Raw genomic sequence first — 15,351 nt, 5'->3', positions numbered from 1 at the left:
CAGGGTCTTCTGACAGCACCTTCATTCTCCTACTCCCCACACCTGGGCAAAAATGATACCCTTTCCCTTCCCTGGAAGGAAAACCCAATGTGGATGCTTGCACAGCTGTCAAGACAAAACTTCTCCCTCCTTCCAGAGGGTAAGGCCCTCAGGCTAAAATGAAAGAGGCAGCTCACCTCCTCCAGGAAGTCTGCCCAGATTGTTCCCTTTGGTTTCCAAAACACATAGAGAGCAAAGACCATTCAGTCAACAAATATGTGTTAGCATCTTCTAGGAGCCAGGCCTGAGCTGGCGATACAGCAATGAGCGAAGACTGCCCACCCTCCCTCACACGGCCATCTGATTTCTCTTCCTAGGTCTGCTGCTACCCCCCAGCCCGAGCTCGTACAGAGCCTTGGCATACGGAAGGCCCTCAAACATCTTCTCAAGAACTCCCTGAGTCCTCCCCAGATCCTCGTCTCTGTCCCTCTGAGTCATCCCAAGCAAGAAGGGAGAGAATACTGTAATTTACTAAGTAAAAATCAAAGGAGGAAGGACAGCACTAGACATGGGAGAAGCCGTGGCATCATCAGGACCCACCCACTCAGCCCACGCTGGACAGCCGTGAGTTCACGCACACTCTCGTGTCCGAGTGTGCAAGCGCACAGGTACACACACACACACACACACACACACACACCATTCGTGTGACCATCTCCCCACCCGACCGAAACCACCAGGACAAAGCTCCTCCCCCATCCCGGGGAGCAGCACCCCGTCCCATCCCTCCCGTCCCGGCACCAGGCCCTGCCTGGGGAGCTTCAGGTAAGGGAGGAAACATGGCCCTGTGCTGGCCTGGGGACCATCACAGGGCACCGTGGTCCCCACTCTCAGCCTGACTCCAGGCTCTGTGCTGAGGGGAATTTAAACCCAGTTTCTTGCTGCTGGGGCTAGGGGAGCCCATCAACTCCAGTAAGAAAGAAAAATTACCTAAAAAGAAATAAAGTGTTTTACTCATACACACAAATATACACACTGAACCCCACCCTGGGAGCCGGCAAAACATTCGAACCTTGGACCCGGCTGACTTCCAGGTCCCTCAGGCCTGGATTTCCTGAAGCAGGCGACCCTGGGAGCCCGTGGTGCCCCACCAGCCCCGCCCAAGGGGCCCCAAAGTCCAAACGAGAGCTGGTCCTATATCCGAGGCAGACGAAGCCAGCCTTCCCTGTATCCGAGGAAAAGAGCCTCCGGCCCAGCGTGGCGCCAGGACCGAAAGGCTGTGTCTTCAAACCTCCGGCCTGGCACTGACAGGCGTCCTCCCCGCCCCTCCCCTCCCCGAACGCACTTGGGAAGCTGGGGGTGTGGGGTGGGTGAGAGGCCTGCGGGCGAGTCTCCATCTCCAGAGGCTCGGGGATCAGGTCCCAGTCTGGGTTCCGGGGGCCAAGCCGGGGGTCCGGGCAGCAATCCCGTCCTCAGCCCGCACGTGCGCACCTGGGGTGGCACCTCGTCTCTACACCCCGGTCTGCTGTTTAATCCAGTCCCGAAACACGGAGAGCCTCGTGTACACGCCTGGCTTGTCCCTCTGCGCGCAGCCGTCGCCCCAGCTCACCACGCCGGCCTGGAACATCCGCCCATCGGCCTCCGGGCTGGACAGCGGGCCCCCGGAGTCGCCCTGCGGGGAGACCAGGCTTTGGCACCGAGCCCCGCCGCCCCGCCCCTCCGCGCCGCCCCCAGCCCCGCCGGCCCACCTGGCAGGCGTCCACGCCGCCGCTGAGGTAGCCCGCGCACAGCATGCGCGCGGTGATCTGCTGCGGCAGCAGGCGCTCGCACGTGGTCTGGTTGATGATGCGGATCTCACCCTTCTGCAGGATCAGCGCCCCGGTGCCTGGGAGGCAGCGGAAGAGGGGGAGAGGGCGGGAGGAGAGGCTGGCAGTCAGCGGGGGGACCCGACCAGCAGAGCCCCCGAAATAGCGTGGATGCCCGCGGCCCACACGTGGCTAAAACCTGAGGGCACGTCTCCAGGATGGGATGCTGTGCAGCGGGGCAGAGTGATCAGGCCGCGCTGACCATCTGTCGGGTGAGGAATCCGATACCCACCCTGGGAAGGCGTGTGAGAAAGGGACAGAGGAACGGCCACGAGCCCCACCCCCATCCCACAGCGGCTGGACTGTGGGCAGAGCTGTCAGCCCCTCGCCCCAACTTCACCCCCACCCCCGCTCACCTCCCTCCTGCGTGTGGCCCCAGCCGGTGACCCAGATGGCCTTGCCGGTGGGGAAGGCATGCGCGGCGTCCGGCAGGCAGATGGGCCGCACGGTAGCGCTGTACTCGGCTGGCTGCTCGAGCTGCAGCAGCGCGATGTCGTAGTCAAAGGTGAAGTCGTTGAAGAAGGGGTGGGAGATGACGCGCTGCAGCCGGCGCTCCTGCACCCCGCGGGCGCCGCGCTTGCTCTGGTCGTGCAGGCCCAGGAAGGCGGTCCACACGCTGTGGTCAGAGTACCTGCCGGGGGCCGGAGGACGGGCGGAGAGGGAGGCCTGAGCCAGCGCCCTCGGCGCCGCGCCCTGTGCCCCTCGAGCCGAGCCCGCGCCCACCCCAGGACGATGCTCAGCTGTCCTCGCTTATCTCATTACCAAGAAGATTTCCCTTCTCATTAATCTACCCTTCCATGGAAGGAACACATCAATCCAAATACTTCTCTGACACAGCGGTACATACTTTAAGTACCAGAGGAGCTGAAAAGTAGACGGAACTTCACCAGGTTTGTCGTCAGTAGCGGGATGGTGCAGCAATTCTCAACTACTGTGTATTGGACGACGGAACCAGTAAAAAGACGAGACCCTGGTGTTGCTGGGACCCAGTTTCCCACGTGGGAAAAGGGAGACACCAACAGGCAGAGGCGGAGGGGAGAAGAAGCCCATGCTGCTGACATGCCATCAGAGCAGGAAAAGCTCACGGCTGTTCAGAAAGATGGCCTCAGAGCCATGGCATCCCCAACAGCAGCCAGAACGTGGCTTCTAACGATCCTTCCCCATGGAAAGGAACCAAGGCTCCTTGGAGGAGTGGCCGATTTCAGGTCTGGAGCAAGCAGCACATAGAGTGAACCAGGAATATACTGTGTTACCAGAAGTGAGTGAGAGCTGGCACCAGGGCGGTGCCAGTAGGACAAGGCTTTCACCAGTCAAGATCTGCATCATCTGGCCACCAAAGTAAACTACGGGGTTAGATCGCTATACGTGATAAACAATATAAGAAGCGGAGGAGAACCTATCCTGAAGCTAAAAAATAATCTCAAAAGAATTTATAAGAAGAGAAGGAAAGCTGTGCTTTACGAAAACACCAGCTAATAAATACAGAAGAAATGACACAATAAGTCACATTTCACACCTACCACAGCAATAACCGATACACGCAAGAATCATCAACAGATGCTAAAAACCACTGGGTAACAAGATAGCCACACTGGGACTTGCCTCCTGGTCCAGTGGTTAAGACTCTGCGCTCCCAGCGCAGGGGGCCCGGGTTCGACCCCTGGTCAGGGAACTAGATCCCGCGTGCGGCAACTAAAAGAAAAGATGCCACATGCCGCAACTAAAGATCCTGCACGCGGCAAGGAAGATCCCGCATGCCGCAACTAAGACCTGGTGCAGCCAAACAGATACATAAATAAATATTTTTAAAAAAGATACACACACCGATTCAAAGTATCACCCAAGAGTCATAACCAACGGGGGAAGCACCTTTATAAGTAATGGGAGACACCACCCTAACCAAGTAACCAGACTTTTCTCCAAATCGTCCCCACTGATGGGGTATTATGTACTTCCTGAGGACACATCACCTATGCAGTGTTTCCTGACCAGAAAAAAAAAAAATTTAACCTAACTCTAATCATGAAACAACAATCAAAAACAACCAGATCGAGAGACATTCTGCAAAATAACATCCTGGACTTTTCAAAAACGTACTGCCATTAAAGAACAAAAATTAAAAGGCTGGGAGAGACTGTTCTACATTTTAAAGAGACGAGTCAAAACTAATGACTTAAAACAAAGCATATCCCTTGACTGGATCCTACATTTTTAAAAAAACCTATAAATACTGGGAGAACTGGAGGAATCTGAAATGCGGACCATATGCCAGCTAACGGTGCTACGTCAGTGCGATCGTTTCCGGATGCGATAACCGTATGGTGGTTACATGGGAGGGTTTCCCTGTTCTTGGGAGACGCCGCCTGCCGTCCTCGGGGAAAACGTGCCACGATGGCTGCGCCTGACTCGGAAATGGCTCAGCAAGGGGTACGTGAACGTCTAGGGAAGCACAGCTTAGCAGTGATCTGTGTGCTCGAGCCCGCCAATGAGTACTGTGTCCGACAGCAGAAGGAATCTGAGAAGACTTCAGTGCCAGTCACCAGAGAGGGCCTGGAACTTCCAGAAGACAAAGAGAAACAAAAGCAGGACGAGAAAAGACACAGTGTGAAAACGCCACAAGGTCATGAAGGACCTCTTGGAGAAAAAAAGCCCCAAAGCTGGTCGTGTCGAGCCGACTGGTGACATCCCCGTGCTGCATCGTCACAAGCACATCAGCTGGACAGCAAACACAGAAAGAATGGCGAAGGCCCAAGCGTTAAGAGACAACTCGGCAGCGATGGGTTAGATGGCGGCAAAGAAACACCTGCAGATAAACCCCGGCCATTCCATCAAGACCTAAGGCAAAAGGCAGAGGTCGACACAGCCGACCACACCAAGCACTCTTCTGGGGGCCGACGTGTTACGTCTTCTTATCCCCCAGCCAGTCAAGGTGGTCTTGGGCCACCGTCTGAACCCAGCAGCCCATGCCCTTGACCACGAGATGCCACCTCTCGGTAACACCCTGGGATCGCTTGCTGACTCAGAAATGTGTCCAAAGTACCTGCACTCCAGGTCCTGGCACACTTCCTCCCTGCCTGTCCCTGCTCACAACCCTCCCTTTGTCTGGAAGGTCGGAGTCACCTGGTCCACTGACAAACACCCTCACGTTTCAACAGCAGACCAGACACCCTGCCCATAAAGGCACTCCTAGCAGCCACCCTCCCCAGCACTCAGGGGAGCTCTAACCCACACACTGGGCCCTCGGCAGCCTCCCCCCAGCTCTGGCACAGCCCTTACTACGTGCGCGTGTGTATCGCAACTTGTCCGCCTACCCTGGGACGTCTGGAAGTGCAGGGACCAAGTCTAATTCAGCTTTCTCTCCCGGTGCCAATGGTAGCGATGGCTGTTGAGGGCATTAATGGGCAGAAGTAAGACTGCTGAGCAGGAGAAGATGAAGGAAAAGGAAATGAGAAACGAAAAGGTGAAGCAAGGGAAAGAGGAAGAAGCCGGGCAGGGCCCAGGGGCAGGTGCTTCAGGAAGTCCACGCACATCCCAGCTCACCCTGCAGACGGGGCTAGGAACGGGGACTGTGGCGGCTGTGTGGGCGCAGAGGACCCAGATCTTGGTTTCTTCTCACAGAATGCCTAGTTCTAGGGCTGGACCAGGAAAATACAGGATGAGCCTAGAGTACCAGGTGGTGTCCGAAAGCAGGGAGGTGGCTCAGAAAAACAAAAGAATGGGGGCATGTCCTAGGGAGCCGGGCGCCAGCCTGGAGAGCTCTCAGTGGTCGGCTCTGGAATAACCTAGCGACAGTAAACAGCACGGTATTGGATTACAACCCGAAATATAAATATATGCACGAGTCCCTACAAACATAAATAGATGATTAAATACATGGGAGAGGGGGACAAAGCTTCCTTACAAAGCAATTCCACACTGACTCATTTTCAAAGAATAGAGTACAGAAGGGGGAAACACTTCCGAGTGGAGAGAGCTGTCGTCACCGTCTTAACCAGATGACCGAGATGAGCTGAGTATCACCAGAGATAAGCCACATTGACATCATTTACCTGCTGATACAACGTGACTTTCTTCCAAACACTCATGACCCCAGTCTAATCACGAGAACAACCTCAGATGCATCCAGATGGGGGCACTCTACAGGGGCCCCTGGCCTCCAGACTGTCCAGGTCACGAAAAACACACAAAGACTGAGAAATCGTCCCGGACCAGAGGAGACTGGGGAGACAGGACAACAGACACAAAGGGGGCACCTGGACAAACTCCTGCAGCAGAAAGGATGCTGGTGTGAAACCGGTGTCAGGGAGCCTGGGCGGGGGAGCCCAGAGGGAGCCCCGAGGCAGCCCGGAGGCAAGTTCCTAGTAAGGGACTGTGAGTTTCTCCGTTTCTCAGTGCTGACAAAAGCAGCATGATAACATCAAGGGAAATTGGGCCGGGGTATGGAGAAATTGCGTCCTATCTTTGCAACTTGTCCACATTCCAAAATGATAAGTTCATTCTAAAAATTCTGAAGTAAGCTCCCATCACCCCAAGAAGAAAGCAGATCGCTTCTGCCCAGAGTGGAGTGGAGTGTGACAGAGTGAGAAGAGGGGGGCAGGCTGGACCAGGCTGCACTTCACCAGCCCAGCAGCGCCCAGGGTCCACCACTGACCCCACTCCCCCCAAGCCTCTGCTGTTACATCACCCCCAGCACGTGCACCTGTCTGATCGGCCCCAGTGTCTGGCCTTAGGCCTACGTCATGCTATGGGTCCTGTCTGTCCCGGAAGTCCATGGTGGTCCCGCTCTCTCTTGGCCAAGGGGCGACCGTGGCACCCTGGGTCCCCTTCCCACGCAGCTGCCCGCGGCAGGAGGGCAGGCGCCCGCCAGGAAGGCCCTGGGTGAGGGGGACCCCTGTGCCCGAGTCTCCAGGAGCAAGCTGTCCCCTCAGTCCCCCTCCCGCAGCCGATGGCCAGAGGGCCTGGGCGGGCTGGACCTAAGTCAGAAAGAGCCCCGGCGCTGGGCCACCGGCTCCTGCTAAGCCTGGCCCTTGCCCACCCGCCCTGAGAGGCCGGCATGGCCCAGTGGCATGCTTGGTGCCCCTCCCCGCACCGGGCTCGGGTCTGCCGTGGACCTGAGGCTACGATGGGCTGAGCACCTACTGTGCGCCAGGCACGGGCTCAGCACTTCAGGTGCGTCCCCGCGCTCCCTTCTCACACGTCTCAGCGTAAAAATCACAGCGTCACCATCAGCACCCAGGAGCCTGAGGCCTAGGAAGGTGAATAACTCGCCCACGGTGGCCTGGCAAGCCAGGGCCAGGCGGTGAATGAGAGGGTCCCGAGGGGTCTCCACCGTGCAGAGGCTGACCGCACCGGCTCTGGAATCCACACACGTGGGCCCCAGTCTGGCTCTGCCTCTTAAAAGCTGTACCACCTCAGGCAAATGTCCTTACCTCTCTGATCCTCCGTTTCTGTAAAACGGGGACGTGTTCAGACCCGTCTGCCTGGGCTGTTAGGAGAGGCACTGAGATCCCGCTGGACAAGAGGGGCACCCAATAAACACTCATTTTTATTACTTCTGTTATTAAGCCCCATCCTGGGGGGTCTGCCACCCCTCCAGTCCCGGCCCTGCCTCACCTGGGCACGACTCACAGACACAGGGCCTTTCCACCCCAGGAAACATGGAGGGGCGCCCCACTTAGGGCCGGCACGAGGCCTCCCCACTCCGGCCCATGGCGTACCTGAATCCTCTGTGGTTGACGAAGCAGTGGGCGGCGGACACCATCCAGCTGGGGGAGATGAGGGAAGCCCCACACACGTGGCCCTGGCCCAGGGCGTGGAGGCTCACCTGCCAGGGCCACTCACCTTCGTCCGCGTTCTCACCCCCGACAACCCGAGACTGCCTGGTGAATGACCGCAGCCCACAGTCTGGGAGGGGCAGAGATGGGAGTCACAGTGGGGCACCAGCCCCGCCACCGGAGCAGCAGCCGGGGCAGCCACCTGGCCCCTCTCCCTGCCCCCCAATTTAAAACCCTCACTCCCCACCTCCCGCTCCTGCACAGGGGCCTTCAGACATCTGATGGTTTGCTTAGATTTAATTTGGGTGTCATTTGCCCAGACTTTCTTGTTGCGTGCGGAAGGACACAGCTCTGAGGGAAGAACAATGGGGGACGTGAAGTCACAGAACAGCTGCTGCTCTGCCCACGTGTAACCTACGGCCAGCGCTTCTGAAATACACAAGAGGCTGCAAATTAAAGTACGGGCGGGGTGGGGACAAAACCCTGCCGAGGGCTCCAGGACTTGCCCCTGGGCCCAGGTCTACAGAGCGGGGGTCAGCCCAGCACCGCGGCCAGGATACCAGCCCTGCCACAGAGGCCCTGACGTACTAGCTGCCCTGGGCCTTGCCTCCAGGACCAGAACTGCCTGTGAGGCAGTGCCTGGGTGCCAATCAGCAGAGTTATCCTTTCCTCCAGGCAGACACACCCTCTCCCCAGGGCAGAGCTGGGTGAGTGAAGCGCTGACATAATGCCCACCTCCGTCTGCGCCTTGCACAGTGAACAACCTGCACGACTGTATGGGCAGCCCTGCTCACCACAGTCCTTCTCATCCGAGCCATCGACGCAGTCCTTCTTCCCATCACACTCGGGGTTGCCCTTGCTCACACAGAGCCCGTCGAGGCAGCGGTAGGTGTGTTTGGTGCAGGTGACGGTGCTCACTGCTCACGGAGGAGGACGCAGGGGGAGGGAATCAATCTCCCTCCCGCACCCAGGCTGACGGTCCCTCCCCCTCACGCCCCTCTCGGGCCTGACCCCTCATCCGCACCCGCGCCCCGCCGACGCCCTCTCTCGCGCACGTGGTGCGCAGGGCGTGCCCCGCCGACGCCCTCTCTCGCACACGCGGTGCGCAGGGCGTGCCCAGCCGACAACCTCTCTCGCACATGCGGTGTGCAGGGCGGTCTGTGAGTGTGACAGGTAAGCGCCCAAGGGAAGGGGGCGGGGCCTGGCCTCACCGTGGTCGCACATGGCCTCATCGGACCCGTCCCCACAGTTGTCCTTCCCGTCACACTGCTGGCTCTGCGGGAGGCACTTCCCGTTGTTACACCTGAAGGTCTCGGGTGGGCAGCCTAGGGAAGCGCGAGGACTCAGCAGGGGCTGGCGGGTCAGCAGAGGGCCGCGGGGAGCCCAGCCGCCACCCCCCGCCCCACTCACTGCAGCCCTGCTCATCACTGCCGTCCTCGCAGTCCTTCACGGAGTCACAGACCCAGAAGAGGGGCTTGCAGAGCTTGTCTGTGCACGTGAACTGGTAGGTGGCGTTGCATTCTGGAGGGGCGGGGGCCGCAGTTAGACACGAGGCTCACTCAGCACCCGCTCTTCCCAGGAGTTGGGGCACCGCGCTCCGGGGGACCACGTCCCGCCTGGCTGTGGAAGCTGACTCAGCACCGCCCGCTCCAAAGGGGGCCCCCAGGAGCCCGAGGAAAGGCGGCCTGTCGTCTGCCCCGGGCCGGGAACAACCTCCCCCACCGCCTCGGGCCGTCCCGCCACAGGGTCGGTGGCAGAAGTCGGGCACAGCAAGGGCAGAGGATGCCCGGGTCTGGCAGCCCCGACTCACGGCAGTGGAGCTCGTCGCTGTGGTCGGTGCAGTCAGCCCAGCCGTCACAGCGCAGCTCCTCCTGGATACACCGCCCTGTGTTACACATGAACCTGCCCGGGCACGCTGCAGAGAGACAGGGCAGGCCTCAAGTCCACGACCCCCAGCCCCGCCTCCAGCTCAGAGGAGCAAGGCTGCAGCTGGGGGTCTCCAGGCCCGCTGAGCTGTGACAAGGGGCTTCCTATAGCTAGCGGGCGAGGGCCAGTCGAGGTCCCTCCCGCCCCCCACGACCAAACCCCGGGAAGCCCCGGGCAGAGTGGAGAGAGGCTGGCGGGTGCGCATGCAGTTCTACTGCCCCGTGTCCTTGGTCAGCCACATCCCCGAGCGCCAGGCTCCCCGTCGGCAAGTCGGAGCGGCAGCAGCTCTGCAGACGGCTGATGTGTCCCACCCTAGTGTCACATGGCATCACCGACTTTCCTTAATTCTAAGACATTTTCCACATTCCGATGTTTCTGAAATTGGAATGTGTCTGACAACTGATGTCATCAGGCAGATGACAAAATGGAGAGGAGGCCGTTGTCACTTTCTCTGCACAGGTAGCGTAGTCACTTAACAAAGCGGTTTGTTCATCTAATTACACTTCTGGCGGTGAGCCGTGTAGTTAAATCTGAACTTAAATATGGACGTCTGTGTGCAGTAAAAGTGACTTCCAAAAGGTTATTCTAGGGTTGAAACAAAATAATCACCATGGACGTGGAAGAACTGGTATTCACAGCGGACAGTGAAATTAAAGGTCACGGAAACTACCAGACCTCTTCCGTAGAGATCACAGAATTTCCAAAGCTAGCAGTAGTTCGTGTGATGACTCACGCCCCAGTATGCTCTAATGTGTCTCAAAAGCTTGCTGTTAACCCTACAGGTGCTCAAAGACACACAGAGACAAGCACAGATTCTCAAAGTGATGCAGAACCATAGGGACAATAGACCAAAGGAACTCGGGGGTCCTCGGCCTGAGATGCCGCACCCAGGGACCAAAGGACATGGTGTGTGCCGGCATTCACGGTCGGCCTTTTTTCACAAGTGCATCTAAGGTAGCCTTTTTTTCCCCCCCGCAGAAAGCTACTAGAGCAACTGATAATAAATCCTACCGGCTCCGGTGGCCTAGAGTCAGGAGAGCACAGTGCTAATAAAATGCAGAACAGAGAGCTCATCGCGGGCCCGCCCTCCAGCCAGGCCCCGCCTCCCGAGCGTGTCACTCACGGTCACTGGCGTCGTAGGACAGGTACTCGGCCAGGAACCCGGTGTCCGTGTAGGACTGGTCCGAGTGGAAGTGGACGGTGATCTTGCTGCTGCCGCTGCTCACGACAAACTGGGGCCTCTCTCCACAGTACCTGGGGGCGGCAGGGGCCTCAGTGGGAGGAAGAGGACCCACCCCGGGGCGGGGGCAGCCCCCCTCCCCCTCCCCCGACACCCACCTCTCCCCGTTGATCTCCACGTAGTCCTTGGAGCAGGAGCCCAGGGGGACGTTGGGCTCCAGCAAGAAGAAGGCTTTGAAGTGCACCTTCACATTCTGGTTGTCGGGTACCTGGGGAGAGAGAAGCTGCTGACCCTCTGTGCGGCTTCGCTCCTTCCTAAGTCCGGGGTGGCCCGTGGCAGCCACGGGACCAGGACCATGGCGGGAAAATGGCTGCCGGGTTCTTCCCTCCGGCCCACGGCGGCAGTAAGGACGTGGCAGGAGGGATCCGGGCTCCATGCTTGGAAGACCTTCCAGACTTGGAAACAGCGAGACACACTATTACGTTACTAAAGAAGGCTGGAAATTCCTCCCCCATCATCGACTGGACGGCGTGAGGTGCCCCGTCGGCAAGACGCGCCCCGTCGGCAAGACGCCTGTCTCCTGCCGTCCAGCAAGCGCGTCCTCTGAGTGTCACTCAGCCTTTGGCCTCGTCCCAACAGCTCCTCTAAGCGGCCGGCGCCCCTGCTCTCACATTGCCCAGAGCGAGCCACGGCCAGAGAGGGAAGTCCCGGGCCCAGGTCCCTCCGTCACGTCAGGCGCCGGCCAGGAGGCGGGTGTGAGCCCGGGTCTGCTGGATGCTGCCCGAACCTGCCCCGCCTGCGGCCTCCACACTTGCACCTTAGGGGAGGCCGGAGGCACTCATCGTGCTTTTTCCTGCTGCCCTGGAGCATCCCTCCCCCTCCCTCCCCCTCCCTGTCCCTTGTCCCACCCACCTTCTCTAGCCGCCTCCGTCCCCCCCATCACAGCTCCTACCTCGATGTTCCAGGTGCAGTTGATGTTGGGTGGGTAGTGGCCTGGATAGTAGGGGCTGCTAAATGTGCCCTGGGCTGCATGCAAGTCGCCTCCACAGCCTGAAAGGAAGGGGAGGGGGGAGGGCGTGAGGACCAAGGGCCCAGGCAGGCCAAGAGCCCTGAGGAGCTGGCCAGCCTCCCTCAAGCTCCTGCCTGGGCACCAGACACTCCACGACCAGGAGAGCCCGAGCGTCAAATGTGGTCCTGAGGCTTGTCCCCTCCTGGGCTGCCCCTTACTGCTCATCCGAGGCAACTGGAAGACCATGGCCTCGAAGCCGGGGTGTCGGCGCTCGGTGTTGGTCACCAGCGTGACGAGCAGGACGTTCTGGGAGGAGAGGAAGGTCAGGTTGTAGGAGGGAGGGTATGTGCCACATAGCCTGCGGGGCAGAAGGGCGGGCGTTATGAGAGCACAGAACCCAGCAGAGGGGCCGAGCGTGGGGTCCCAAAGCCCTCCCCACACAGGCAACCAGCCACCTGAGTCAGGATCTCCTCAAAAGACTGTCTCTGTTTATAACCGCAAGAACTCAGAAACACTGAATGCCTAACAGTAGAGGACTCATTAAACACACTATGGACCAAATAATAGCAGCAGTAGTAACGGCATCAACTACCAACACTTACTAGGAACACGCCAGGCACTGTCCTTAGTGCTTCTGCACCCATTAACTCAGGTATTCGTCACAACAACCATTAAATACGATTATCCCCATTTTACAGGTAAGGAAACAGAGGCAAAACAGGTGAAGTAACTTACCCAAGACTGCCCAGTTAATAAGTGGTAGGACTAAACGAAAAGACAACGCATAGAATGGGAGAAAATATTTGCAAACGATGCGACCAACAAGGGATTAATCTCCAAAATATATAAATACAAACAGCTCATGCAGCTCAATATCAAAAAAAACCAAACAACCCAATCAAAAAATGGGCAGAAGATCTAAATAGACATTTCTCCAAAGAAGACATACAGATGGCCAAAAAGCATATGAAAGGATGCTCAACATCGATAATTAATAGAGAAATGCAAAACAAACCTACAATGAGCTATCACCTCACACCTGTCAGAATGGCCATCATCAAAAAGTCTACAAACAAGAAATGCTGGAGAGGGTGTGGAGAAAAGGGAATCGTCCTACACTGTTGGTGGGAATGTAAACTGGTGCAGCCACTGTGGAGAACAGTATGGAGGCTCCTCAAGAAACTAAAACTAGAACTGCCATATGATCCTGCAATCCCACTCCTGGGCATATATCCGGAGAAAACCATAATTCAAAAAGATACATGCACCCCAATGTTCATAGTGGCACTATTACAATAGCCAGGACATGGAAGCAACCTAAGTGTCCACTGACAGATAAATGGATAAAGAAGATGTGGTTCATATAACCAATGGGATATTACTCAGCCATTAAAAAGGAATGAAATAATGCCATTTGCAGCAACACGGATCGACCTAGAGATTATCATATGAAGTGAAGAAAGAGAAAGACAAATATCATACGATATCACCTATATGTGGAATCTAAAAAAAAAATGATACAAACAAACTTATTTACAAAACAGAAACAGACTCACATACATAGAAAACAAACTTATGGCTACCAAAGGGGGAAGGGGAGGAAGGATATATTAAGAGGTTGGGATTAACAGATACACACTACTCTATATGAAATAGATGATCAACAAGGACCTACTGTAGAGCACAGGGAACTCTGCTCAATACTCTGAAATAACCTATATGGGAAAAGAATCTGAAAAAGAATAGACATAAGTATAACTGAATCACTTTGCTGTACACCTGAAACTAACACAACATTGTAAATCAACTATACTCCAATATAAAATTTTAAAATAAAATAAAGTTTAAAATTTTTTTAAATTTAAGAGTCAATAAATAAAGAAATGGAGAAAAGAAATCTCCTCCCCTCAAAAAAAAAAAGATGGTGGTCCACTTCACTGGACCACCAGGGGAGTGTCAGGCGACTTCCCTGGTGGTCCAGTGGTTAAGACTCCGTGCTTCCAGTGCAGGGGGCATGGGTTCAACCCCTGGTTGGGGAACTAAGATCCCACTTGCTGTGCGGTGCAGCCAAAAAAAAAAGAAAAAGAAAAAAGAAAAAAATGTGGCAGGCCTGAAATTCAGACTCAGCACTCAGGCTCCAGAGGCCTCAGGGCCAAAGAGCATGTCATGTGCCCTAAGCAACGCCACAGCCTGCAGCCATTACCAGTGACAGTCAGAGACACGCTACTCACCTGGGAAGATGATCCTAACATACGCCATCTTTACAAAGCACATAACAAAACCACGTGTGCCACATAACCCTTTTTAGAAAATTAATACACAAACCTACACATAGCAAAAAATTCTATAAGAATGTGCAACACACATTTAACAGTGATTATTTCCAGATGGGAAGACTATGAGTGGCGTCTGTCCTCTTCGTGCTTGTCTCTTCTCCACCCTGCCGCCCAGGACCAGGTATTCATTTGTTGTACAGTCAATCAGTTAGAGAAACAGAAAGAAACCCTGCATGAAAAGGTTTAGACCGAAGTCCTGGCTGTGAAGCTGTGGCGGCAGATGGCTCCCTCCTGGTTTGGGCCTGAAGTTTAGCCCTTATGAGCTGTGAAACGTCTGCCCGGCTCATTTCCACAGGCAGCAGTGGAAGGCTCTGGTCCACTGAGTCGGGAGCGGCAGGGGGAGCCGAGTGAAGGCAGGTCACCCCCACCGGCAGCCTCCGATTCGCCTCGGCGCCCTCAGCAGGTGCAGTGTGCCTTTTCTTGATTGAAGCACAGTTGATTTACAATGTTTCAGGTATACGGCAAGGTGATTCAGTTCTATGTAGGTATATTCTCTTTCAGACTTTTCCATTGTAGGTTGTTACAAGATATTGAAAATAGTTCTCTGTGCTCTACAGGAGGTCCTTGTTTATCTATTTTATATATAGTAGTGTGTACCTGCTATCTATGCCTTTTTATTTACTATAACCCCGATGCTTTGATCCCTGGGGCTTGCTGACCTGGAAAGGCAGCCCCACCCCCCAGGGCTAGCCAGTCCCTGGAGACAGTAAAGACTGGGGCGAGACTTTCACATGCAGACTAACTAATCCAGAGCCCACACCCCAACACCTTCTCTGTGGAGGTCCCCTGCTCCAGGCCACTCTCCACCTGCCCTGATCACCCAGGTACCAGACGACCGGAGACAGCCCTAGGGCCCAGAGCCCGCTGGAGTTATTCAAACCAGCCGGTCCGAAGGTGCTGCCCTGCCCTGCCTTGCCTTTCCTGGAGAATCTACAGCAAGGGCTCTTGCCCACGTTTTCATCCAGCCCCCTCTGCCTCCTGATGACCCTGGTGCTTCCCCATATGGCCCTGTGTGGCCCCACCTCTCAGGAACCGTGAGTAACAAACTATCTTTTCAACTGTTGACCTCACTATCGCTGAGTAACGACGAGACCTTCATTTACAACAGCAGGTGGAGGAATTCCCTGGCGGTCCAGGGGTTAGGACTCGGCACATCCACTGCCAGGGCCTGGGTTCAATCCCTGGTCGGGGAACTAAGATCCCACAAGTCTCGTGGAAAGAAAGAGAGAAAGAGAGAAAAAAAGGAAGGAAGGAAGAAAGGAAGGAAGGAAGGAAGAAGGGA

At 56.2% G+C, this 15,351-nt stretch overlaps 1 protein-coding gene across 1 annotated transcript in view; it reads right to left on the bottom strand.

The window, feature by feature from the left end:
* Positions 1 to 970: 970 nt before the first annotated feature.
* ST14 (ST14 transmembrane serine protease matriptase) overlaps positions 971 to 15,351 on the bottom strand; it is a 17,156-nt gene continuing 2,775 nt past the window's right edge. Inside the window, exons 7-18 of the mRNA XM_024756852.1 lie at positions 11,952 to 12,091; positions 11,677 to 11,774; positions 10,883 to 10,992; positions 10,668 to 10,798; positions 9,429 to 9,533; positions 9,029 to 9,139; positions 8,830 to 8,943; positions 8,413 to 8,535; positions 7,562 to 7,748; positions 2,201 to 2,475; positions 1,728 to 1,864; positions 971 to 1,651 (exon numbers count right to left, since the gene is read on the bottom strand). Of these exons, the coding sequence (XP_024612620.1) occupies positions 1,490 to 1,651; positions 1,728 to 1,864; positions 2,201 to 2,475; positions 7,562 to 7,748; positions 8,413 to 8,535; positions 8,830 to 8,943; positions 9,029 to 9,139; positions 9,429 to 9,533; positions 10,668 to 10,798; positions 10,883 to 10,992; positions 11,677 to 11,774; positions 11,952 to 12,091 (1,693 nt within the window). The 3' untranslated portion in view covers positions 971 to 1,489. The remainder of the gene's footprint in view (positions 1,652 to 1,727; positions 1,865 to 2,200; positions 2,476 to 7,561; positions 7,749 to 8,412; positions 8,536 to 8,829; positions 8,944 to 9,028; positions 9,140 to 9,428; positions 9,534 to 10,667; positions 10,799 to 10,882; positions 10,993 to 11,676; positions 11,775 to 11,951; positions 12,092 to 15,351) is intronic.

Source organism: Neophocaena asiaeorientalis, unplaced genomic scaffold (genome assembly GCF_003031525.2).
Source record: "Neophocaena asiaeorientalis asiaeorientalis breed wild unplaced genomic scaffold, Neophocaena_asiaeorientalis_V1.1 scaffold424, whole genome shotgun sequence".
Lineage (NCBI taxonomy): Eukaryota > Metazoa > Chordata > Mammalia > Artiodactyla > Phocoenidae > Neophocaena > Neophocaena asiaeorientalis.
This window is presented reverse-complemented; position numbering and strand designations above follow the sequence as displayed.